General features: G+C 34.3%; 1 protein-coding gene across 1 annotated transcript; it reads left to right on the top strand.

The window, feature by feature from the left end:
* LOC120326265 (complement C3-like) lies at positions 1 to 25,641 on the top strand. The gene is made up of 42 exons (XM_039392525.2): positions 1 to 110; positions 695 to 806; positions 2,343 to 2,429; positions 3,086 to 3,267; positions 3,809 to 3,899; positions 4,274 to 4,408; positions 4,573 to 4,618; positions 4,834 to 5,033; positions 5,120 to 5,258; positions 5,918 to 6,042; positions 6,298 to 6,358; positions 7,059 to 7,150; positions 7,622 to 7,728; positions 8,009 to 8,084; positions 8,468 to 8,659; positions 8,964 to 9,030; positions 9,384 to 9,544; positions 9,863 to 9,974; positions 10,253 to 10,439; positions 10,522 to 10,644; positions 10,799 to 10,887; positions 10,960 to 11,099; positions 11,352 to 11,403; positions 11,766 to 11,923; positions 12,951 to 13,083; positions 14,255 to 14,464; positions 15,106 to 15,187; positions 17,007 to 17,166; positions 17,254 to 17,495; positions 17,948 to 18,066; positions 18,510 to 18,655; positions 19,073 to 19,250; positions 19,996 to 20,126; positions 20,499 to 20,628; positions 21,059 to 21,213; positions 21,768 to 21,898; positions 22,222 to 22,266; positions 22,794 to 22,904; positions 23,210 to 23,310; positions 23,522 to 23,652; positions 23,911 to 23,999; positions 25,304 to 25,641. The coding sequence occupies exons 1-42, from the start codon at positions 46 to 48 to the stop codon at positions 25,494 to 25,496; spliced, it is 5,286 nt and encodes a 1,761-aa protein (XP_039248459.2). The 5' UTR covers positions 1 to 45; the 3' UTR covers positions 25,497 to 25,641.

A 25,641-nucleotide genomic window follows, 5' to 3' on the forward strand; every position in this document is an offset into this window, starting at 1 on the left:
GTTATATAAGATTAAACTATTTGATGCTGATAGCTTGATGATAGCATGATGAAACTTACCGTACTTATGTGCATTTGTGCGGTAACTTTGTTCCACAAAGGAGATGCCGCGTAAGTATTTTTTTATTTGGAAATAATTTGGAATTTATGTGATAAAAATTTTAAATTGTTCAAAAGATAAAGATATGCGCTTAATAATAGCATCTGTAACTTATGAGTCACATTACTTTTTCACTTCAAAGTTTAAAGCACTGAAATATATTTCGGCGCACTATGAAATATATTTCCCGGTAAGACTGAACCCCAGTAAATTTTATGTTTTGTGACCGGATCTTTGATAAAAATAATTGAGTAATCTGGCCTGTTATGAAACCCATTTCGGTATTTTCATATTCTTTATTGGAGATATTTTTATTTGTGATGCATGTTGACGTGCTTTTGCGTAAACATTGTAATACCTTCGAAAATTCAAGTCTTCTTATAGTTTGTACAACTTTTTCGACCATCGTTTGCCGTGTCGTTGCAGAGGTATAGTTAAAATTTAATGTACCGTTTTGCTTCAGACTTGGTATTGCTGTCCGTTATCGATTCAAAATTCTTTAAAAAAATTCTTTTTTTTCCTCATCATTTTCAAACTATACTATTCAAACTATGAAATGTGTAACTTTATTTTAAAAAGTGACCATTCATTCTAGATGCAAACATTTCATGGTCACACCAAAAGGGCTACGAATAAATTCTCCAGAAAATTTTTTCATCAGTTTCCACGGATGCTCTGAAGTCGTAACCGTGTCAACAACATTACTGGTAAACAAGTGATTACTTTTTTTCATAATTGTTTGTTATGCTTAAAGGTAGCATGATATATTGGAGAAATTCCAAGGCAGTAACAACTAATATCTGGTTAAAAGCATAATTGTAAACTACTTTTAGGGTAAATTACACTTTGAAGTTGTTTGGAGCAGTAGTCGGTAATCACAATCAGCGACTCGGTGTGGGTCGGCAAAGAGTTCGTTACTTTCCTGGGTCGTACTTTATCATTCTTTTAAATGCTATAAAACATTTTTTGTAAATTTGCGAGCAAATTCCGGGACTATATTATTTAAAAAAGAGACCTAGGGCGCCATTCGCCAAACTTCTTTATCGTTTAACGTGTTAGATACCACCCACTTCCTCGTAAAAGGCAAAAATGGTATTCTCGAAGTATCGTTAATATTCGAGAGAATTTTTTGCGCGCCAAAACAGACGTTTCGTAAAGTGCCTTCTTCTCTCATTTTAGCGAGAATCGGTATTCACGAAAGTTCGCGCCGGAGTGCTCGCAAACTAACGAGGGGAAAATTTTGCTCGTTAACAGTAGTTCGGCATGTTCTTAGCATGAATTCGGGTAAAATGTATGAGTGTTTATTTGTAACAGTATCTACATAATAATTAAACGGTATAACTAAGACGGGATACATGTTCAATACCTTACTGGCCTAAGACAAGTATGTGCCAAATGCACCCCAACAAATGCTGTGGTGTTTGCATACTTCGTGAAAAATTGGTATCAAAAATCTTTGAATGCCTAACTTAGGTAAGAGTGACTGTAGTCTAGTAGCTGTGGACCCATCTATATATGCAAACTAACAGCGTACTAACATCAAATATGGGATTGCATTCATTCGTCTAATTTATTGTCGGTCACAGAAGTAGCTCACAATAGGTACTCCAGCATTTATTTCATATATCCATAGATTACTGCTATATGACCCAAATTTTCAAAACACAGTCTGTAAACAGGGAAACCCTACAGATCGTGGCAAAATGAGCTCGTCCGCTCAGGGCGGCTAGCGGCAGTGACTGATACGATTGAGAGATCATACAGTGATTTTTGTTCAACGACGACCGTGCGTAAGATTTCGAGAGAACTGGTATGACCGTGCGTAAAGTTTTTACGAGATGTTTCGTGAATCGCGCTTAACGAGATTGCGTAACGACGTTTTTGAGAGACAAGGTTACGTGCTCGTAAACGAGGCTTTTTACGAAGTTTGGCGAATGGGGCCCCTAATTACCTGATTCCTAATATCCGGTGATTAAAATAGTTCAAGGTGGGAGTGTATGTAGCGGCAAAATAATGTTCTCACCTATGGATAGTATGAGGTGCAATAAATTTCCAACGCTGAATATTTTTTATTTATTTTGAAGGCCAGTCAACGTAATAAATGAGATTTACACCGCCTCGCAAAATCAGAAACTTTGCCGATTCCCGGTCTAATACACATCAATTAGCATTTTCGAAAAATAGAGTTTTACCTTTTCATTCATATTGATTCATTATGTCATGTTACTGTTTCTTTTTATTAGAGTTATCCTGGTCGAGCAGGCAGGCACGACCAATCGACCATTCGTGATCATGTACACGGGAATAAACCAGTTCGACTTACAGTCCAGGTGAAAAATTTACAGGCTAATTTATGAAATTAATTGTGCGATGCTGAATATGACACATATGCGTGTATCATTCGTAAACAAAATTAACAGTAAATAGGCCGTAATGATATGCTTTTTTGTCTTTTTTATACATGAATGCACAAAATATTATACGATTTTAAATTACTTATTTATAACCCAAATGAAACGATTTTAAAATAGGACATGCTTTGATTCTTGCGTTCATTATTTCTTACTTATGTAAAAACTATCTTTTTACACTTGAAGATTCACTTGAAGCTGCACTTTGAATAGTAATTATAGTACATTTGTTTTTTCCTACGATAAAGTAGTCTCGGATATCTTCTTCTAGATAGCTAGCTACCGTGTTTCCCCGAAAATAAGACTGCGTCCTATTTCATTTTTTTTATAAAAATAACACTCGGGCTTATTTTCGGGGGATGTCTTTTATTTTTATTTATTAAGAACAAAATTACAAAGTAGAAAATTACCAGATTTTCAAATATACAAAATATGGGAACCGATATCCATTCACTTACAAATAACACGTTTTTATTTGAAATAATTAAACGAATATTTACAAGGAACATAACAAAATACTTAAAATAATTTCCCACTTCAAACTTCATCATGTTTATTTTATATTCTTGCTGTAGGCGAAGAGTGCTTCTCTGGAAAGAAGTAATGAACGTTTGCAATATAAAGCCTTTCTCATCGTCAAATATTGTTTCCCTCCAAACTGCAATCTGAATCAGATGACAGACGTTGAGGAAATGACAATCATGCTCAACAACACACATGGCTATGTCTTCATGACCACAGACAGACCCGCGTACAGGTATGTAAAATTTGTAAATGTAAGCAAGGTTTGCGTCTTTAATTCGTTGCTATACAGATATTTGCGAATGACAACAAAGAGACTGACCGTGCACACTGTTTTAAATTGATTGTACCTAAAACGACCAAAAAAATGTATCCCCGTTTTTGTATTTGATATTAAGGTAATGTTGATACTAGTATTGCTTAAAAAATCGATGCCGAGATTCCTGTAATGAAATAAATCTTATTGCATTTTTATACCTTTTTCGATGTTATTGCGCTGTAAAAGTATTAATTATGTCGCGTTCGATTATGTCATATCATTATAATATTAAACAATTTATATAATTCAACTCCACAGCGACTAGATATCAGAAAATTGTCGATATTTCAGATACCGATAACCGGTAACAACAAAAGGGTATGCAAACTAACTTGAAACATAACTCTAAAAATTAAATATGTATTTTCAAGGCACCCAACAATAATAATCTTACACTGGAACATTGTTACAAGAGGTATTATTTTTCTATGTAATTAATATGCTAAATATTATTCAGGCCGAAAGATACCGTCCACTTGGCTCTTGCTATAACAGACCAGCGTCTCAGAAAGACCGATGAACGTAGATCGGTTAAGCTTTTAATCAAAGTAAATTTATTGCTGTTTGTTATATTTTATTCAAATGTTATTCTATTTCAAAATTGACAACAATATAATGTTATACCTGTCATAAACTGAATATATTATTAGCTACAATCAGCTTAATGAATTACATCGAGAAAGTTTTTAATACATATTTTGTAAAGTATATTAAGATCAAAGTTTGTGTTGCCGCAATGCCGATGCCTTATTTCACATCTTATTTCAGCTATTCTATTTACTAGTTCCCCCTTGGAGTAATGTATTGTATAAATAACTTTTAAAATACTACGTCTATGATGTAAAAGCGACGGCACGCCAAATTACTGAACAACATATTAGCAGAGTGGGTATAACACAAATATGTTTTATCACAATTTCAGACACCCGAAGAGCATAATAGGGTAACGGCGATAGAGATGAACAATTTGATTGCTGACCAGGATGGTTTTATAGAAAAATCATATGCAATTTCATCAGAACCTATTCTTGGTGTTTGGTGGGCAGAAGCACACATAGTGAGTATGTACCATGGTTGCAAAAGGCTGTGACAAAATTATAATGAATTTGACTCTATGCTCATTTCGATATGAATCAAAATTTCAAAACAAGAACCGCACATCTTGTATATTTACCGCTACTGTGTTTATACCTTTTAATTGTTGCTCGTAAAATTTCACAGGACGGGGTGAAAATGGCAGAAAAATCATACGTCATTGACAGATATGGTAAGAAGGGTCGTTTTAACTTATGTGCGATAAACCTAAGATTATTAAACTAAGTCGGCTTGTGTGGATTTTTCCTGAAATGTGGCATGTACTGTGCCAGACGGACGAACAGACAAAAAAAAGTTATTTTGGTTTCAATTATTATAAAATTTCACTAAATTTTATTGAAATATTTCCAAATATTTAATTCAAAAATTTTACTTATTTGTTTTCAGAAACTCCAACATTTGATGTGAAGATACACATGAAGAACCATTTCATTCTACCGAGTCAACAACATATAGAAGGTTTCATAACTGCGCAATACAGTTATGGCGAAAATGTTGATGGCCAGTATTACATGTCCTTCAGACTTGCCAGAGATGGACAAGAAGAAGAAGAATTTTACAAGATTCCGCGAAGTTTCAGCAAACAGGTATTCAGTTTGCGCTGAGATGGTGTTTGAAACTCTGTTTTCCTTTTATAGTAGTTTTTTGCTCATCCTCCACTATTCTTCTGCAGGCAGCCATAGGTAACGGAGAAAAATCTTTCAGAATCCCAATTGATGAATTGACGAAAATATTAAGAGAAGGAGAAACGTTACGACAATTTGCAGAAAATCCAGGCACGGCTAAAGTTATCGTCATGGCATCAGTTACAGGTTAGAAACAGCTACCTATTAAACTTCGTTTTAGTATCACGTAGTGATCATATTACTAGGTGCATATTATGTAAGTATATTGTAAGTATAGTGTACATTAGCTGAGTCTCAAGGTTTCACAACTATTGGAAATGCACTATGCAATTCAAGAGTCCTGCTTCACACTAACACAAATAATCTCCAGTATTGTCGTTAACTGCTTGTCTGACGAAGTCTGATTTTGGTTAGACGAAACGGTATACAATTAATTTTTAGAGTTATGTTTCAAATTTGCATATCCCTCTTATTGTGACCGATTATCGATATCTGAAACATCGACAATTTCTCGATATCTAGTCGCTGTGGAGTTGAATTTTGAATTGTTTAGTTTTATTGTATCACAATAATTGTACTAGTTGCTCATTTTTAATAGTTTCGGTTTGGTTGACTTTGAGCCACGTATACCAGGAAATATCCACTGACATACGTTTAGATATATATGTGTTTATTTATACATTGAAAATATGCAAAACAGATACCGATACCGGGAAGTAGGATATTGTGTATGGAACTGCCGGTCGTTTACCCTCGTCTACTTCCTACTTCGGATCTGTGTGTGAAAAATTCACACCAAAACTAACATTCAGAAACATTTCCTTATTTTTATCTTTAATCAATAGGTAACCATGAGGCTGTATTTGAAAGTGACGTAGTTGATGACATCATATTTACCAATTCGCCATTCGTTATCGATTACTCACAATGTGCAAAGTACTATCTACCACATTCAGTTTACGAAGTCAAGGTAAATTCAAGACGGAAATTTCTTCGATAATTTATCTAAATTTAAAACATAAGAAAAGTTATCACAAAAAATTTTTCTACGATTTTCTACATTCATCCATTCCTATACCAATTTAATAGAAAGAAAATTTGTTGGTGAAAGACAAAAATTACAGTTTGGTCAGTTGTCATTCAAAAATGTTGCATATTTTTTATTAGTATACATAATTTAACTAATTATGCTGATATTACTTGCTTTCATTTATTATTCACGCAGGTTACAATTCGAGACGTTGTATCAAATTCACCGCTACCGGATATTCCTGTAATAGTTGAATGTAAGTATTTCGAATAAGATTCAGACATTTTCAAAATATTTCAATTTTGCACAACGAATGTTTGATCTAGGACGTCTCATCGTCAGAGGGTGGGTGTTCGTCTAGGCTTTGTCAGGCAGGCATTGGAAATTTGAAAATTTTTGACGCCATAGTATAGATTTTATACTTTATGTTTTACGTAACTAGTGGGTATCAATTGACACTTTGAATCCAACGCCATGTTGAATTTTTGTAAATGTAATATAATGCCATATCGAATTTTTTGTTAATATTCAATGTGTCATGACGTCATTCGAAATTTACAAAACGAAAGCAAGTTGGAGGCTCAAAAATGCTATCCTGGTGCTAATGAATTTGGGGTCTTAATTGCCGTTTTTTCTCACTGGAAGAAAATTGTCCACTGCTCTCTAGTCGATTCATTCACGAGATCAAACGTCAGCATAAACCACTGGGATTCTGACGAATGTAGCAAATAACTGGACAATCTCAATTTATGTAGAAACCGAACACAGAGCCCGCTATATGCAATTCGAATGTGTTATTTAGATATATCAACACAAATCCATCAGGTAATTTACCAAGATACAAAGGTAAAGATAAAACACATAACGATAATTTTTCAGAAATGCAATCGTTTTAAGTGCTATTTTGACTTTTGTTTAATTCCAAATTAAATATGTATATCAATATTATTTCAAAGGGGGCAAGGGGCGAGATAGAGATTTCAGAAGTAACAAACATGGCGAAATATACCACGAAATGAATCTTGAAGGAGACCCTGCAGTCATTGAGGTAATGTAATTAAATAGCATAGTAAAATATATAACACATGTTTGTGCGAGTCAAATAACTCATCTCGAAACAAAGATTTTATTTGCTACATCTCAAGGAGATAGGTTTCAATTTTTCACCCTAGGTCCCGATTCTGGGACAATTAGTTTCATCTGACAATTGCATAAAACACCAGTGTCGTTTCAAATGATTTTTTGTATTTGGAAGGTTAGAGTTTTAAGTTATCCATCGATTTCAAAGATATATCATTGACCACTTATTGACATCTCGTTCGTAGTTTAATGCGCGTTATAGTCTTCAAGTTTTCATTTGTCGCAGGCAGAGCTCATCAGTTTGTAATAGGCAATTTGGTAAAATGTTCAATTAATTTTAAAAGAAAATAATTCGCCCTCACACTACCCCTTTACCCTTATAATTCACTGGGGCTTCATTAGATCTTCTACAAATGTCGTATTTTTATATGTATTTTAGATAAAAACGGACAGTGAAGATTTTCCTTTAGTAAACCAAGAACTGAGTCGAATTGAAGTTTCTAGAAATATCGCTAATCTTCATTTGGCAATGCGGATTCAAAAAAGGTATCATCATATTTTATATCCATATGTCGATTCATCAGTAGTTTTAAAAAAAAATTTGTCTATGAACATTTACAAAAATGAAAATGATCAAAGTTTTACAGCAATACACTACAGCTAATTCGACTACCCGCACAAACTGTGCATACATATGATGTAAAAGCTAGGATATGCTCACGAATCCATTGTTTGCAGGGTTACATTATCCTTATTTACTGGTTAGCTAAATTAATAAACTTTAAAATCATTACTCTATTACTAATAACCGTATGTTTGTATTCAGAATTGTCGAAGTGGGAGAATCCCAACACGTCACTTTTATATTAGGAAATGTATCACCACAGACTATAATATATTATGTAAGCGAGTATAATTTTTTTTCTCTAAAAAAACGTTAAAAGCCTAGCATTTTTACCAAATAGGATAAGAACGACATCAATGTAAAATAAAGTCAAACTAGTAATATTACGCGTCAGTGGAACAGTGCAGACTTGGAAAATTAAACTTTGTGACGAAAGAGCATATTTGTATTGGATTTAAATTGGAAGAGCTCAGCATTATTACACATTGGTTGAGACAGTTGGAAAGTGTGATTTATCGGTGCCAAGCCCTGGCTTACGGTGTTCAATTCAAGCAAAAATTCAATTTATCACCTACAACAAAGTTGAATCAATTTTAAAAGATGTTTGGCAGGCTGTCGCTGTATCATGTCCAATGATTGTGATCTTTTGCTTGGATTCAGGTTATAGCTCGAGGTCAATTTGTGTATTCGAATTTTGTGGAACTCAAACCGGGTCAAATAGGAGACGTTCCAGCAGACTTTGACGTCACTGATGAAATGGTTCCAAATGCTCGCGTGGTTGCTTATTACATTCTGGGAGAAACATTGGCTTCAAACTCCATTTGGTTTGATGTAATCAATGTTTGCAAAGAAGTAAGTTTATAATTTCAAATTATTCACGTCTGTGCTTTACAGGACAAGTAAATTGGGGAATGTAGTATTTGGTCAAAGATTGAAACAATTAACCAGTGTAATCAAACCCCATGGCATGGGACGGGCGTGGATGGAGCAGCAGACACGAACTCATATTTTAAACTGAGGCTTATATCCATTTGGGACCATGGGCGAATATGCCTGTCACTAAATTTTCGGGTTGACTAACAAATCTGGTTTGAACTGGCATAATTTCCTAGATAATTTTGCAATTTTGGTTAATTTAAGTGCTACTAATATTTAGGAATTGAAAATTTCAACTCCAAAATCAACTGTAGCTCCAGGAGAAGGTGTTTCTATGGTCGTAGAAGGTAAGAATATATTCGATATACAAATACAATAAATTTTACATATATAATTGGGTAAGATTCAGAAGGAATGCGTCTAACAATAAATTAAAAAATAATAAAAAACCTACAGCTTAGCTTGAAGAATCGGTGACATCGGGCATCCAGATTTCGCAACGTATCAATGTTCATAAAACAGCACCGCAACTCCATTTGAATCATATCCCCGCGATAATGTTTCAAACAAATAATTTTACTCCGGTGTTTTTATTTTGGAGGAAGTAAGCTTTCGAATTTATTTATTTTGACAAAAATACCGTGTGCGTGTTTGGCATATTTCTTCTATCGGCGTCTTACTCGTACTCTTCAATTTTCAGGGGAACCCAATGTAGCATTTTTCTTCTCCGCTATTGATAGAGCGTCCTATTTTGTACATAATGGAACAAGAGTTACTCGAGATCTTTTGTGGTCAAAGATGGAAGAATATGACACGGCATGTTCGCGAAAAGGCGGAAGAGACGCCCATAATGTTTTCGAGGTAATATAACCGAACGATTTACAAATGCAAGAATATATTGCTTCAGCAATTGTCAGCTGTTGACTTTGACCCTCCATTCTAGAATAGAATGTTTCAGTTGTTGGTATTATTGTTATTAGCTAACTATATGTGGTGGTGCAGTTTGGTGCAAAAAAAAGTTATGGTTTGTAACAATTCCGTCTTGAATGACTAAAACTATTTTGAACTAGGTAATGTCGCATTGCCGGTATTAAAGAACATTCTACATAGAGGTGTGTTCAATTTCCATTGACCTCGTATTTTGTACAAACTATCTTCCAGATATTCTTTTCTATCTAGGAAGCTGGGTTGATTATTAATACTCAAGTAGAAGCACTGAGACAGTACAGCAATATTCATTGCGTGCACTCCAGGAAAAAACGAAATGCTCATCCGGCGCCGCCCGTACATGGTGAGTTTTGCAATCAAACTTTAAAATCAAACCTCCAATGATATGCTTGTCTTCGCCTGATTTGTAATCTCAAAAGAGATAGTATTTAAGTGATTCTTTCTTGTTTGACAGTATGATTTTGAGATTGGAATAATAATTTTCTATTTTTCACCAGCATCAAACCATGAGTATATTACAAAAGACTATATGATAGACTTGTATTATTACGCTTCCCAAAAGAATTAGTAACTGTCAATAGAAATATTGCACAAAAAATATAATGGAGCTTCATGATACAGACGATTTGGCCGCAGCAAAAAAGATGTGTTCAAGTCATGGTGCACGAGAGGCCGCAACGGGACGTTCGTGCTTACAAAGAACATACAAGGTTGAAGAAAATTTACGTTGGCAACAGAAATCAGCAAAATATATTGACGCATGCATGGACAGCTTTATGACAGGTTGCGAAGAGTCTCCCCAACATGGGTATAGTTATATTTTGAAACAATAATACTCTTCCGATGCTTCTCCTTCTTAGCTGTATAATATATAATATCCAAAATTTCAGGAAAAAAAAACGCTCAGAGCTTGCCAGAAAGGCAGCAAGTGCAGCTAATCGGGCAAATGAAGTACGAACACGAGTAAGAAAACAATTTAATGAAAATATGTTTTTTGGAAAAGAAACTCTAAGGTATAATATATGTTATTTATGTATTTATGTTTCAGTGGTGAAAACTGCCAGAAAACGCCCTACTGCTTCATGCTTTGAGTAAGCACCATTAAAAGGATATCTTATAAAATTTGACTTTAAAAAGTCCTGACACATTTTTTATGTTAATGTTTAGTGGCAATCGATTATATGAAATAAGAGCAAAAGCGCAAGACAGTATCACTATTTTTGAACTAGACGCATTTGGAATGAACGCTCAAACACGTAAGTTACAAATTTTCGGATTAGTAAAATCTAGTCCACACGTGTAATAATTCTTACTTCTGAAATTTGCAGCTATGTGTGTTGCCCATACAAAGTACCTGAAGGTGTTTCAGGATTTCTTCATCCAACTATACTTGCCGTATTCAGTACGACTGAGGGAACAAGCGGAAATTCGATTTTCCGTCTTTAACTACAGAGACCAGCCGACACAGGTAAGATTTGATTAAAATGTGAATATTTTTAAGAAAGGCGCTGTACCCTCAAATATAGTTTTCTATCTGTTTTAAGCTTAACATTTTTTCTGTGTTCATACACAATTTGTTGTTAATGGTTTCAAATCATAGAACACCTCGAAAGCATTTTTAGTTATCATTAAAAACATCACAGCCACAATATCTTGTTAGATAACATGGGACAAGCTGGAAAATACAGCATTTTTTTATACTAGTTTGTTTGATTTTCAGGTTCCAATCTTCATTCGTCACTCCAAGGAACTCTGCTCAAAATTTGCTCAAGGTGATTTGGCAAGCAATCGCAGTTTAGTGGATATAAGAATTCAAATACAAAAATTAACTACTTGTTTTCGGTCAATATCTCGTTTATGATTTAGAATTAGATATTTATTTTCTTATAGCTTCTACAAAAACACAATTGTACGCCCATTATGCTATTTGACAACCTGCTTGTTTTTACATATAAAGGAAGAAGTGGATGCAGGCGAATAAGATTCACATTAGTTTAGACGGAAAATGAATGTACAGAACTTATTTTTTAAACTCAAATTAACAACTTTCGTTTATTCATACGAACTGGCACCAACTAAATAAATGTCGTAATCATTCAGTGCCGTATCTCTCAACATTTTTATGTTTGTTCAGATGACTTTCAATTTTTAAAAATGCTGGAAATTGAGCCAAATTCCGCACGTTCATCCTCGTTCACTGTAATGCCGCTAAGTATTCCAGATAACAAAAAAGCGACTATTGAACTACAAGCCGGGGATGAAGACGCAATTCTTAAAAAACTTTTGATTGAGGTATATTCGCTTTTAATGTTTGATTTGAGGCAGTAGTTCTTAACTTTTATTCCTTTGAAATTATTAACCAATTTTCACACCCCATCATAATAATGAAATTGAATTATAGTAATACATAAGTATTTACAGCGTCTGAGTTAAAGCAGTGACATTTTTGCAGTCGTTTTATAGTCTATGTCTTTTCATCAATTTACCTCTTTAGAATTCTTGCAGCCCCTAGTGTGCACCCCTAGAAAAGCAAGCCTGATTTAAAGTGTATTCTTTCTCTCGTGATACTTGGTTTCACACTCAAGTATATGCTTGTAGTTGACTCACGTAAATAAGTATTTTATTTCAGTAATTTCCCATGCGATGCATTGTCATGACATAGTAGGGTATTTTTGTTAAAAACAGAACAGTCAAGAGTATTGCTTAATCTTCCGATTACCTCACCACATTCAACGATTTCAGTAACTTGATAAAAACAAATTTCAGACGTTCAATTCATTATTAATCCGAATGCCGCTTAGATTCCTGTTCGCAACTTTTACAAGATCAAATACATGTGTGTTTATCCAGAAATTAGTTTGTGTCAACAACTGATTATAATTTATGCTTTATATTTTATTTGAAAAGTATATTTGATTTATATTCTTCATGTTGTTTATATTATTATGGATTCATTTAAAACATGATATGCCCCAAATTATGTGATGTAACAACATGCTAAGCGACCTAATTTCGATTCAGTTCTGATAAACATGTGGAGCTCGATGCATAATATTTATTTACATTTCGCTACAACTGTGGCGAGTAGGCTAATACTGAGATCAAGCTTAAAGTAGCATAAACAAACGTTGTCTCAATTTTGATTTTTAATTCGAAAATGTAATTATTTAATATGGTGCTTTCCACTATTTGACCAATATTAAATTAACCGATAAAATAATTATAATAATATGATTGGCTAACGTTATACTATTGCCAGATACCTATACCAAGCGATATAGCGTAGATGTGAACACGCTAACTGCAATGTACATTTCAGGAACCGGGACAGCGTAACGAAAGTTCAAAAACAATTGTACTTGATCCAGAGGAGAATGTAAAAGAACTTTTCTTTGACGTTTCTGAACAAGCTGTGATGCCTGATACGCTTAAGTGTACACTGTACGCACATGGTGAGTGGAGTTGTTGCCGGGAATGTTGTATTTACAGAATGCACAAACCAATAGAAATTAGTACACTTTAATTTCTAATATACATTTATAGAATCACTTTGATCGTTTTCAAACCATGCAAAACTGATATAACTCAAATGGGCGTGCAAAAAATTTCAGTATTAATCATTTTTTTTTAAATTTTGGGATACATTTTGAAACCAATATAAAATATTCATTTTTAAGTTATGGCTTTGTTTGGAGATAGGTTCCAAATTTTAGATTCTAGACCAGGGTCGTCCAACCCGTGGCCCGTGGGCCATATGTGGCCGGCGGGAGCATTTCGAGTGGCCCGCGCTGTATTTTTCGGAATTGAATGAAAAAAATTAGTATAACTATTATTCGAGCGATTTAGTATGTAAAGAAGTGATACAGAGGATTTGTTTATTTTCCTGAAATGCGCTCTGCCAGTCCTTCCAAACGAGCCACGAGTGCCATTTTGAATCGAAACCAACTGGGAAGAGATATCGATATATATACAAAGCTGCCGTAGTCGCTACGTCAATACAAAAAATCCATAATACATACATAAAAGCGAGCTACTTCGGGGCAGAAATAATCGCAAAAGAATCGAAGCCGTTCTTACATTAAGAATTCGTTAAGCAATGTATTGTTGCCAATGTTTTATGTCCGGAAATAAAAGAGGCGTTTGCAAAAATGAGCCTGTCAAGACAGACGATTCTCGTCGTAATGAAGAGCTTGGGAATTCAATTGCAAAAGCGAAGAAATTATCGAAGAGCTCGCAGCCATTGTCCCAATTAAGGGCACGACTACAAGCCTTGATTTGTTGGGAGCTGTGATGAAAACGATCAAGCGTCTTGGCTTTTCTTTGGCCAAACTTTCGGGAATAACCACCGATGGCGCCCCACCAATGTCTAGGAAACAACAGTTTCATTGTTCTAATAATTGTGAAAGTTTGGCGGGATGGTATCGTTGGTTTCAGTCTAGCAAAACTAAAACACAACTACCATGTTCAGTGGCTCGCGCACTTAATAGTAAACTGCATGTGGCCCTTCGCCCAAAAAGGTTGGACGACCCTGTTCTAGACAGTGTTTGACATTTTCTTTGCTATTGCGTCGCCTTTAATTACAGAGTCATATTTCATATTTCTTGTATTTTCTATTTCACGCAGCTCACCCCATGGGACCAAGCATCGAAATTGAAGGGTTTGAGGATTCTTTGGATAATCTTGACGGTTTTATTCAGCCACCTGCAGGATGTGGAGAGCAAAATATGATTCGCATAGGCCCAATTGTTTTTATTCATAAATATAGAGTAGCCGTCAATGGAGGTGAAATTTCACAAAAACTAGAACAACAAACAAAGAACCATATATCATCAGGTATTGTTTTTATGTACATTTAATACATTTTATCCAACTTTATATACAGAACTTTTGCTGCGATAGGTTTATTATGTTTATTTACAGTTCCGGTCTGATTCTAATTAGTATTGCAGGTTGTAAATCGTTTCTGTCCAGCAGATTATAATCTTCCTCAAACCATCGTCTCGGCAGATTCATCCTGGTCCCATATATCGTAAATTCAACTAATCAAAACGCCTTTCCTATATTCTGCTACACAGAAATATGATTGTGGCAGAAATATGACTAATGACAAAAAACGATCGGTATTATGACTGTAATAATCGATATCAAAATGTTAATGAGCGTCAAAATTGTCCGGAGTATTTACCGTTTTAAGTACTTTTTTAGTAATTTCTTCCGGCAATGTTCATTGTTTATGCTTATTTCATGTTCCTTTTTACAATCTTGTGATAGGCTATTTTCAATTAGGTAAACCGGTATATAGATATCGAACATGCTTCGTTGTTTTCTTACCTTTCGTTTTAATTTATATAATGTATACGTAGAATCTAATTTTTAAATGCAATGTTTGGGTACAGATTGTACAATCACAGATCAGTGAAATAATCTTTTTGTGCTAGCCATGAAATGAAGCCAATCAAATAAATTTGTTTCAGCCTACAGAATACAGTTGAAATGGAGATCTGATAAGGCTAAGGTTGCCTTTGCCGTATGGAACTACCGCCCACCAAGCACCTGGTAAAACTAAAAATAAATTGTGTTCTGTTATCGTATCTTTTTAAGAAGCACTACCAAGCTCTTCGATGTTGTTGAAGTTCGTTGTTTTTATAGAAATAAGTTTATTGTTAACGTTTCTACAAAATTTAGTGTACTTGGATTTTCACGTCAGGAGTGCAACAAACTTGTCCACGAAAAATATGAGTTGAATCTTTTAACAACTTTTTCAATGTTAAAACAAATTAAATGTTTATAAATGACTATACTGCTTTAAAGCTTTTTAGTGTATTCGGTATGAATCATCTATGTGATTGGATAAGATGCTGCTTCCATTTGCGTTTCTGCAACCAATTCAGTGCCACACAACACAATACATTCAAAATCTCGCAAATCAAAGTGTAAAGTAAAATTACCGTTAATTGTCTGTAGTACTAGTTTGGAGCACGATAAACGGCGCGTAATTATATATATGTCTTTATTTCCATAACAATTTTGTTATTGTTGCCACAAGCATTAAAAATATGTGACTCAGCTTATAATTTTATCCACGCGGAATTTTGTTTTATTGCCCTTTGTCAGCTTTTTTACTTCTCGGTCATAATTTAAATCTCACCTGGTTCAACACGTTTTGTCTTCATTTTGCTGCAGTAGGATAGCATAAGTTATAACCATCGCCACCACTACGGGGTCATCGCCTGAATAGTTTTCCTAACTGACTACATTTGACAGCGTGGAACTTTACAAACTCTACTTATCGAATTCAATTTTAATATTTTTGCGCACTTTAATATATAATTTGGAAACAACTTCATTTAAGTGAGGAAACTTTATAAATAAGTGAAAGGTTGCTCGTGCTATGATGCTGAATGGCATTAGAATATATATATAAATTCACGAACAACAGTGAGTCGCCTATAGTGAATCGTCGTTCTGGAATATTCTGGTTCATTGAGAGCCATTTAGTTGCAATGCCACATAAGCTGTCAGAAAGTCGAGGTAAATATCTACCGCAATTGTGATCTCGAGATAGAAAAATGGACATAATTATTCACGCACACGTAATTACAAATAGATTATTCCCTTTGGACTCTCTGTTTACATCGTCTTATTAGGACTCCCGGATTCTCAAATTGTGTTTTTTAATTTTCCTCCGAGGCTATATGTTGCCCCATCAATCAAATAAAACTCGTTTTAGAAATCCATCTTTTTTAAAAAGCCGCCTTGTATTAAAAAGTAGCCATTTTATTGGGAGTAATAGTAAAGTCTTAGGAAATTTAGCTAAAAATGAATCAATATAAATTTTAATAATTGCGATAAACATAAAACGAGAATATCGGTCAGAGACCGAAGACTTATCGATTGAAACTTAGGGGATCCCCCAAAGCAGCGCTCTAACTCTATAGTGACACCTTGTGTCCCATCACTAATTGTTTAATAACTCGCTAATTATACGACATAATTCGCCCAAAATCAAGAGGCTTCTGGTCCGAGATAAGATGAATGCTCACGCATATCGCGTGCACCTAACAGACATACAGACAGACATACAGACATACATACAGACAGACAAATACCTATCTACATACTTACCGATCAAAATCGATAAGTAACAACTCGATATTTGATAAATTGCGATATTTGCTCATTTGTATTTGAAAAAAGTTTATAAATTGCAGTATTTGTGGTAGCAATGAATTTGTAATATTAAATTTGAATTGCGTTATAATAAGTCACTTTTCCCTACATATGAAATGGTCATATTTCAGATAAAGACCATGTTTCACCATGCTTCGAACTAATAAACATCAGCCTTTCACCTAATAAAATTTTACTATACCAGGTTGAATGCTTACGTCGACCGAGTATTTGCTGCTGCAAAACAATTCGACCAAGCAATGGAAGTCAAACCATTTTGCGATTCGCTTGATTGGCTTTTAACAAAGCAAAATGAAGATGGAACTTTCGTAGAAAACTACAAAGTTTATCACCAAGAAATGATCGTAAGTATTGTTTATAAAATCAGTGTTTATTTCATCAGAGGGGTATTAACTTGGATTGTTCTCTGACAATTCTTTTTTATATTACAGGGACAGATTAAAGCTGGTGAACAAGATTATGAAATTGCGTTGACTGCATATGTCAATATCGCCATTAGAGAATCTATGTATATGTGCCCAGATCGACAAATTGATTACAAACGTGCAATCGATAAATCGAATGACTATTTGATAGATAAGGATTCTCCTACACCATACACCCTAGCAATGGGCGCGTACGCTCTTGCTCTGGCAGATCCGCCAGAGCCCCGGGCAAGAGATTGGAACCGACGGTAATAACCTACATAGACTTTTGTACAATAATAAAATAAAACTAGATCACGAACGTTTAAATAAAAGTAGTGAATTGATCTGTATTTGAGACTGCCCATACGGGCCTCTTGTGTTATGAATAATTATGTCATTATTCGCATGCTGATTCAAGGTTTATTACACTTATTCGTATTTACAGATGAAAATAAAACACAGTCAGAAACATTTGCATAAAAATAAGAAAAACAAGTTGAATTTCAAGAAGCGCGATACCAGCTTTTCGTACTATAAGTATATAACTATATAATATGCTCATGTGACCTCCGGTCTGCTAATATCGCGAATGGAAAGTTTTTTTCATTGAATACAAACATTAATTACACAACTTGTGGAAGTTTTTAATATATATATGCCAATACTTTCGAATATGCTAAGATTCAAATTTTTTTTATGTGGAGTTATTTATTTAAAGATTACGCGACGTCAGTGAAAATGATGGTGAATATATATTCTGGAGTGGTACAAGAGGTAGAGCTTCAACCATTGAGACGACAGCGTACGCTTTGATGGCGCTACTGGCTCTCGATGGAAGTATGTTAACTTGTGTGGTCCATTTAAATGACTTTGATAGTTTTTTATAGTTTCACAATATTTCAAAAAACTTCCACTTATTTATATTTGCGATCACTTATGACAGGCCCGGTCAGGTTTTACATTTCTTTATCGCTGCTCTCTTGAATACCAAGAAACACCACAGAATCTCTCTTGAAATTTGGTTGATTCGTTTTTATAGATTACAATTGATTCTTAAATTTACACTTTTTGTGGCAATCACATGAATCAATTCTAGGTCAAATCAAAATTCATGGTATTTCATTAATTTGAAGCAAGATTTTTTACAATTACAAGACTCTTACAATCACATACTCGCGCACTCAAGCTCTGCTTACCTTCAATCCAGCCGGATTAGTCGTCCGTCTATCTCGTCATCAACAAATAGAACTTGCTGAATTTCAAACATTTTTTTATTTCAGTCAATGAAGATAACGACCAAATTACGAGGAATGCAGCACATTGGTTAATTTCGCAACAAAATAGTAAAGGTGGATTTAAATCTACTCAGGATACCGTTTGTGGATTACAAGCACTTTCGATGTATATGGAAATTTTGGAAACATCGGTAATAAATATTTAGCCTGTATCCAAATATCAGTTGGGACGTAGCTCGTAGCTATATTGTAATGTAAATATTTTCTGTGGTGTATTTCCGACTGGTTTTGAATATGTTGGAATGGATATGATAACGTTCAAAAGGAACGTGGTTTTACATGTTTAGATGGCGAGATTTTTATAAGAGATGTAATACCCTTATACAAGGTATTTTATTCAGAGAATATTACGGTACAGTTTACCAGATTGCTTGATTTGTTCAACGATTTATTTTATTATTATATTCGTTTTATTCCTGCATAAATAATGCAAATATTATATTTGAATACTTCAGATAAAATTTACATTACCCCATTAGGAATGATTTTAATCCTTTATTCCAAAAAAAAAATGATTACTTTTTCACCCCTCATTTTTTTCATTAAAGCAAGTTAATCCACCCCCTCCAACCAACCTGCGTGCCACGATAACTGGAAAATCAGGAGATAGTCCATGGCATCTTGAACCTGAAGTTGTGCATCTGACTCCGGAAGATTCAATGAAGCGAAGAACAATTGAGGTCGACCAAGGTTCTATTGCTGGTGGAGTAACAGTTGCAGTGGCTGGTAAATTTTAAAATTCAATTCAAAACATTTGGTCTCAATTTTTTAACAACTTATTTGCCTTTATACAACTCTAATATAAAAAGTCACTGCTCTCAACAACCACTGTTCTATGCTATGCAAATTGGTGTACCATGCACCATGCTAATGCCTCAATTTTATTTTATATAATTTAGATAACTTAGTTCTAGTTCATTTATGATTATCTATTTCATTTGATAATCAATAAATTAATAAAGAAAGATTTTTACGTGTACATAACAAATCAAACAAGAGAGCAATGCTCAAATATACGGACACGAAATAACTTACCGTAACTAGTCTACAATGCGTTACCGGTATTGAAAAACCCTCTGACTTTCGCGTACAGCACGCGTACGAAAAATCAAAACGGGAGACAGCCGCCACGCTTGGTGCAATAACAACCATGTTCCCGTGAATAAAAATTAAACAGCGAAAGGTTTGGTGAAATATCAAATCTCATAGAAGAAATATAAAATTTAAGAAAAAATGAAAGTAATACCGTACTATAGCTACAACAATAATAGTGAATCACAGAAAATTTCGAAGCAATTGGTCCACTACTTGAAAAGAAAAACTATTTTCATAGAATAAATACTAAACCAGTATAGTAGGAAGAAAAAGAACTAAAATAACAAAACGATCCATAGGTCCATTCCGTTTCCAACAATATAAACTTTTAAATCGACACCACAGAATGAACGTATTTAATGAATATTCAATCTAGGTGTTGGTGTTGGGAGTCTCTCTTATCGATGTACTTGGCGCCAATATACCGACGATGGAAATTGCCAATTTAATATTAACGTCAGTTTCGAAAATGATGACGACGGCCAACCGGACATTAGTATTTTGAAGGTACAACACGGTTGCTAATAATCCGTCGTTTCCTCACACACAAAAAATTATAAAACTTTTAATTAAATGATAATAGATTATGTATTTGAGTTCTATGTATATGAAATACTATTGATATGCTCAAATCTGACACACATGTGTGGTATGCATATATTTATTTAGGCATGCATTTATATCGGCATTTTTCCTCCTTCCTCAACAGTTGTTGGAATCGAAAATTTTTTTAAAATAAAAACAAATATATATATATAGAAATCTTTGAATTGCACCTGTCTATCACTGATTGTAAAGTACATATTCTGTATAATCGGTATTAACACTAACGAAATCATCCCAGTTCCAAAGTTTGACAGTGGTTGGTTATGTTTAAAGGTTTCCGTCGCAATGAACTCTAACCGTACTACGCAGATGAGTGTAATTGATGTTGGCCTGCTAAGTGGGTTCGAGCCGATTATTGAATCCATCAAGAGACTTTGCATCGAAGAGGCTGTCGATGCTGAAGGTATAGTATTTTTACTTTTGGTGTCGACCTCGAACAGTGTGTTATGAAACGACTTCATTTCAGAAACGCCATGAGAACTTTACGACACATCTGTAAACCCACGCAGAATTTTGACAAAACAACTTTAGCTAAGATAGGATATTTAAGTTTTTTGACAACATAACTTGATATTTTGATGCAATGTTTTATTTAAATCGATTTGGTTGAAAGTATCTAATAGCAGTGACATTCACTGCAACGCACTCCTGATTATCGTACATATAGGTTGGAATTTAATCGTGGATAATTAGGTGATCGATTATTTCGATCTTTCTTGCTTTCCCGTTTAAATTACATAGTCCAGGTTGATTGCGACTTTCCTTAAAAACACGTTCATGCATCTTTCATTTTTTTGTTACCTCCATCTCATTTTTGCAGTATTTCTTTACAGCTGACCGATTCGAAATTACTGAAAACACTGTAAAATTTTACCTCACTAAAATCGATCAAAAAGGGGTCAATCTTGCATTTAAAATCAAGCAAGTGACGCAAATAAGTGATCGTCAACCGGCGTCAGTTTCAGTTTACGACTACTACGAACCGGACGTAAAACTTTTTTATTATAATATTATTCTGTTTTTTCACAAACATTGTATAATGTATAATGTGGGTATATGGCATATTAACAAATCTGTGCCACTTTTGTAGGCGATATCAACGCCATAAACTCCCGAAGTATGCGCACCAAGATGGCGCACAACCTGAACTCAGGTTGTGTACCAGGCTAGGGTTCAGGTTGTGCGACATCTTGGTGCGCATACTTTGGGAGTACCAAAACCTCAGTACGTGATCTCACTTACTTAACGTGATCCCAATCGCATACCGAAGTGTCACAAATTGTGATGTCATAGGCTCAAGGTTAGGTTAATACTAATAATCCCAGAGATCCCACAGCCGCTGAGATCGAATACCAAAGTGGCCGCAAACAAATCGTTTTCATCAATTCACGATTTCATTCTGACTTATGCTTTTAACCAGTAAATATTCCAGTCTAGAAAATATGCAAGTCTATTTTTTTATGTGAAATCGTTGGTGTTTTTATGAAAATTGTTTTTGGTGCGGTCTAGTACGAGCAGATTTATATTTCCAACTGAATTCAGATCCGTTGCACAAAATTTTATGAAGAACGCGGAGAACACACTATTCGCTCAATTTGCAGAGAAGGAGAAGCCGACCAAGGAGAAGACGCACAAATGTGTAGATGTGCTGAAGGAGATTGTCCGGTTTGTCGGTGAGCAATGATTTGCACAATGCATAATGGTACTAATGAAACTAATTTTCCCCAATTTTTAAGATTTTTTTGTCTATAAACCGTTTTTTGCTCATCCAATTTTTCAAATAAAAGACGAATTGAACGACTAAATAACAATACAAACAAAACAATACCTGATAAGTTTCTCTTGCCAAAATCAGCCAAGCAACACTTCATCAAGCTCTCTGGGCTAAAAGACACCATTGCACCATTTTCCAAGGGATCGAAGTTTTTACGTCTGCTGTCTAGATCTAGATTCTGTGATAGTTTAATTAACTTAATTTTCAAACGTATTGTTGCAGAACTCGGGAAGATCAACTGACAAGAACAATCTGCTCTGATTTCGAGTAAGACTGTTTACATACTCATTTCAGATATCCTATTTATTCAAATTTTACAATGCAACATATTGATATTATGAAAGCAATATAACAACAATTAAGTCTGAGAACGTGTATATATCAAATTGAAAGATAATCACATAATTTAAAATGCATTAGTCGTCGGTATTTAACCTCCACTGCAACTATTCATGTACGAACGCGGATCGAGTTGTCTGCTGTTGTATTGCTGGAACCTCATCCGAAGACACAACAAAAATAGTCTGCTGTGTCATAATTGTAGCATATATCATGAACTGATTATTTGTTATTCTACTATCAGTTTTTCATCATGTCTTGCATAACGTCTGCATCGAGGTTCTTCAATACAACTTCTATAATAATTATTTTCAGTAGAAAAAATATTGATAAAAATACTCATCAATATTAAATATGTTCCTTATTTTAGATGATATATTAGTTTTATTTCAGTTGCAGATTTAGAATAAATATATCAACAAAATTAACGTTTAGTTGTTCATTTCAAAATTTAGGCAACTTGCTATGCTGTGCTTAATCAAGGAAAAGGATCAACTGCGGCCGCAATTGCTATGTCAAGGAAATAGGGACGATTGCACCAACATTCACGTTGAAAGCTGTAAAAGGTTTTGCTAAGTTTTGCTTAAGTAGGCCTACAGGATCCTTTTTTGTAATTAAATTATGCTCTAAATAAAAAAGCTTCTATGTGGTAGTAATCATTTTACTAAAAAAAAAGAAAAAAAGGAATTGCTATTATGCAAAAAAATGGTATTTACCAAAATGTCACATTTTGTCGCAAGTTTTGATTATGTTCTTCTTACTTCCGTCGACCAAACTAAGGAAGGTACTTTATATTTATTAAACTATAAAGTATTAAAATTGAAAATCGTTGACATAATTCTATTTTCTTAATCTTCTTTCTTTATGTTAGTGAGTATGTATATGTCGTACATGTGGTTGAAGTCGGAAACGATCAAACTCCAGGTTTCAAATACTTCAAGGCAAGAGTTGATGAAGTCATGAGAGCCACGGGTAAGTGCGCCACGAGAAACAAAAATACTGTCAATTTCATAAAGCTTTGCTTATGATGTGACGCTTCGCAAGTCTGTGTTCTGGCAGTTTTCTTTTTTATCTATGGATAAAAAAAATTTTAATTAGTCAAAACTCGATTGCTAATTCCAGTTACATTGTTTGATTCTGCATTTAAATATATGAGTTCCATATTTCAAATATTTTGTTTAAGCTAACCACAAAAATGCCCTCGGCGCTGTAGTCAAATTTTTGATGAGAGAAGACTGCTTCAAAAAATGTCATGACGAGCGTTATGACGAAATTGCCCAAGACAAGTCGATAAAAACGGGCGAGCATGTTGAGGTATGTGGCATAATTACATTTCCTTTTTTGAAGCATATATACGTATATATATATATATATATATACCTTTCGAATCATCAAAGACTAAGCGTGGAAGAATCGCTAATACTCATTTTATCTAGAAATTAATAAATCGATAGGTACAGCTGCCGGCTGCCGCATTAATATCTTTAAACATTTTCGAAAATGGCACTTAAATTATTTCAATAGAGTTCGATGCGCCGCATTCTAAAAAATGTTTCATTTTAATTTCCCTAGCCAAAAGATTTCATTAGCATTGGTCGAGACCTGATGATTCGTGGAGGACATCCAAGAAGGGTTAAAAGTGAAACTGGACCAGAGCCATTGTAAGAAATATATTAGTTTTGTGGTGTTGAAAGCCAATCGTAAAGCGTTCTCGCAGTATATCGTCTTCGAAATTTATATTATATTTGACCCATGAAGCTCTTTAGTTTATTTTTTCAAACTGTGGTGACATTCGAGGGAGATAACTAAATACATTAAACTGTGAAGTCAAACTACTAATTATTCAAACTATGGCATTGATTTCCTAACTATGAATGGGCACTGCATCCACATTTAACAACGTCGTTTTTATATTTTCTAACTCATTCACAAAGCAATGAAGCGTAGGATATAAAAAACATTCAACTCTTGAGATTCGAAAACCGCTCTCCCACCTTGCGCCTGGCGCCAAAATGTTATGGCACTTAAGATCCCAAAATTCGATTTTTAAATTTTAAATACAACGATAGATCCTAAATACGACAATGAAAACTAACTCCCAGGATTATTTTTACCCAACCAATTTGTCATTTTACGTTTGTCGCATGATGATTTATAATTAAACTGCGAAAAATATAATAAGTAGTTGGTAAATTAGTGCAAAATACTACAGTTTGTTATTTTGACAAACGTCGTGTATAATAGACAATATTTAAGAACTACAAAACCATCTTCCAGTAATAATATAATCAAGACTTTGCACCAGATTTTATAAGGGAGTAAGTTACGTAAAATACTATTTGGAAGTATTGGCTGAAATTGCAGTAAATTGCATGCACACCTGGATACTTTTTCCTCCACTAAATAAAAAAAGTTCCTATATATTTTGTTCGAAACCATTCACATTTGGTCACAAGCTGAAATCGTTGTACACTTTGCGTAATAGTGTGATAACACTGGCAGGTGGCTCATACCATTCAATCAACAATTTGGTGCTCGTCAGAAACCGCGACGTATTATTAACTATATATACTATAAGTTTTAAAAGAGAACAGACACGATGTAATAATGATCAATGCATTTTATGCCAAATATCTAGATTTGCTGTTAAATCGTACTCGCAAACAAAATCTACGAGTTCAGATTTAAAATTGATATATAAATATATTTGCACCTTGTACCATGAAAACTGTCGATAGTTGAGAATGAACATTGATTTATGACTTGGAATATTCTGTACTGCTATATCTATATGCGTTACACGATGTGAACGCACCATATGGAGAGAATTCATTCTGGGATGCCAGAGTTTAAAAAGTTAACCAAAAGTTACAAAGACGTACTCTCAAATACTGAAAATAAACTCATTAAAGAAGCACCAAACTTTAGTTTTAATATCATTAACAAGTTTATTTACCGTTTTTAGGTACGTTTATGATCTCACCCAACAGGGTCATGGTATCGAAGCGGTTTTGCCATCATCTAAATGCCATTGTCCGAAGAACTCCAAATGTCAGAAAAAATTGGATGCGGATGCGAAGAAAAAGGCAATTTGTCAGTTGAAGAGCACCCTTCGAGCATCTATCAATCAAGGCTGCGATGTTGCTCGTAACACTTAAACCTAAACCCACAGTTGGATTTGATCAATCAAGACAGAAGAACTTTATTCAGTTTATTTTTTGCTTTGCGTGAAAATATTCATTTGTATATACATCACATAACTTGAAAATTGATCACTAATAGAAATGCTTTGCTTCGCATAAA

Source organism: Styela clava, chromosome 4 (genome assembly GCF_964204865.1).
Source record: "Styela clava chromosome 4, kaStyClav1.hap1.2, whole genome shotgun sequence".
Lineage (NCBI taxonomy): Eukaryota > Metazoa > Chordata > Ascidiacea > Stolidobranchia > Styelidae > Styela > Styela clava.

Excerpts from the sequence above, each read along its gene's own strand:
- LOC120326265 (XM_039392525.2), top strand. The coding sequence starts at position 46 with ATGATGAAACTTACCGTACTTATGTGCATTTGTGCGGTAACTTTGTTC. Across the intron at positions 3,900-4,273 it reads CGGTTAAGCTTTTAATCAAA|ACACCCGAAGAGCATAATAG; the intron begins GTAAATTTATTG and ends TCACAATTTCAG. Across the intron at positions 18,067-18,509 it reads GCTACTGGCTCTCGATGGAA|TCAATGAAGATAACGACCAA; the intron begins GTATGTTAACTT and ends TTTTTATTTCAG.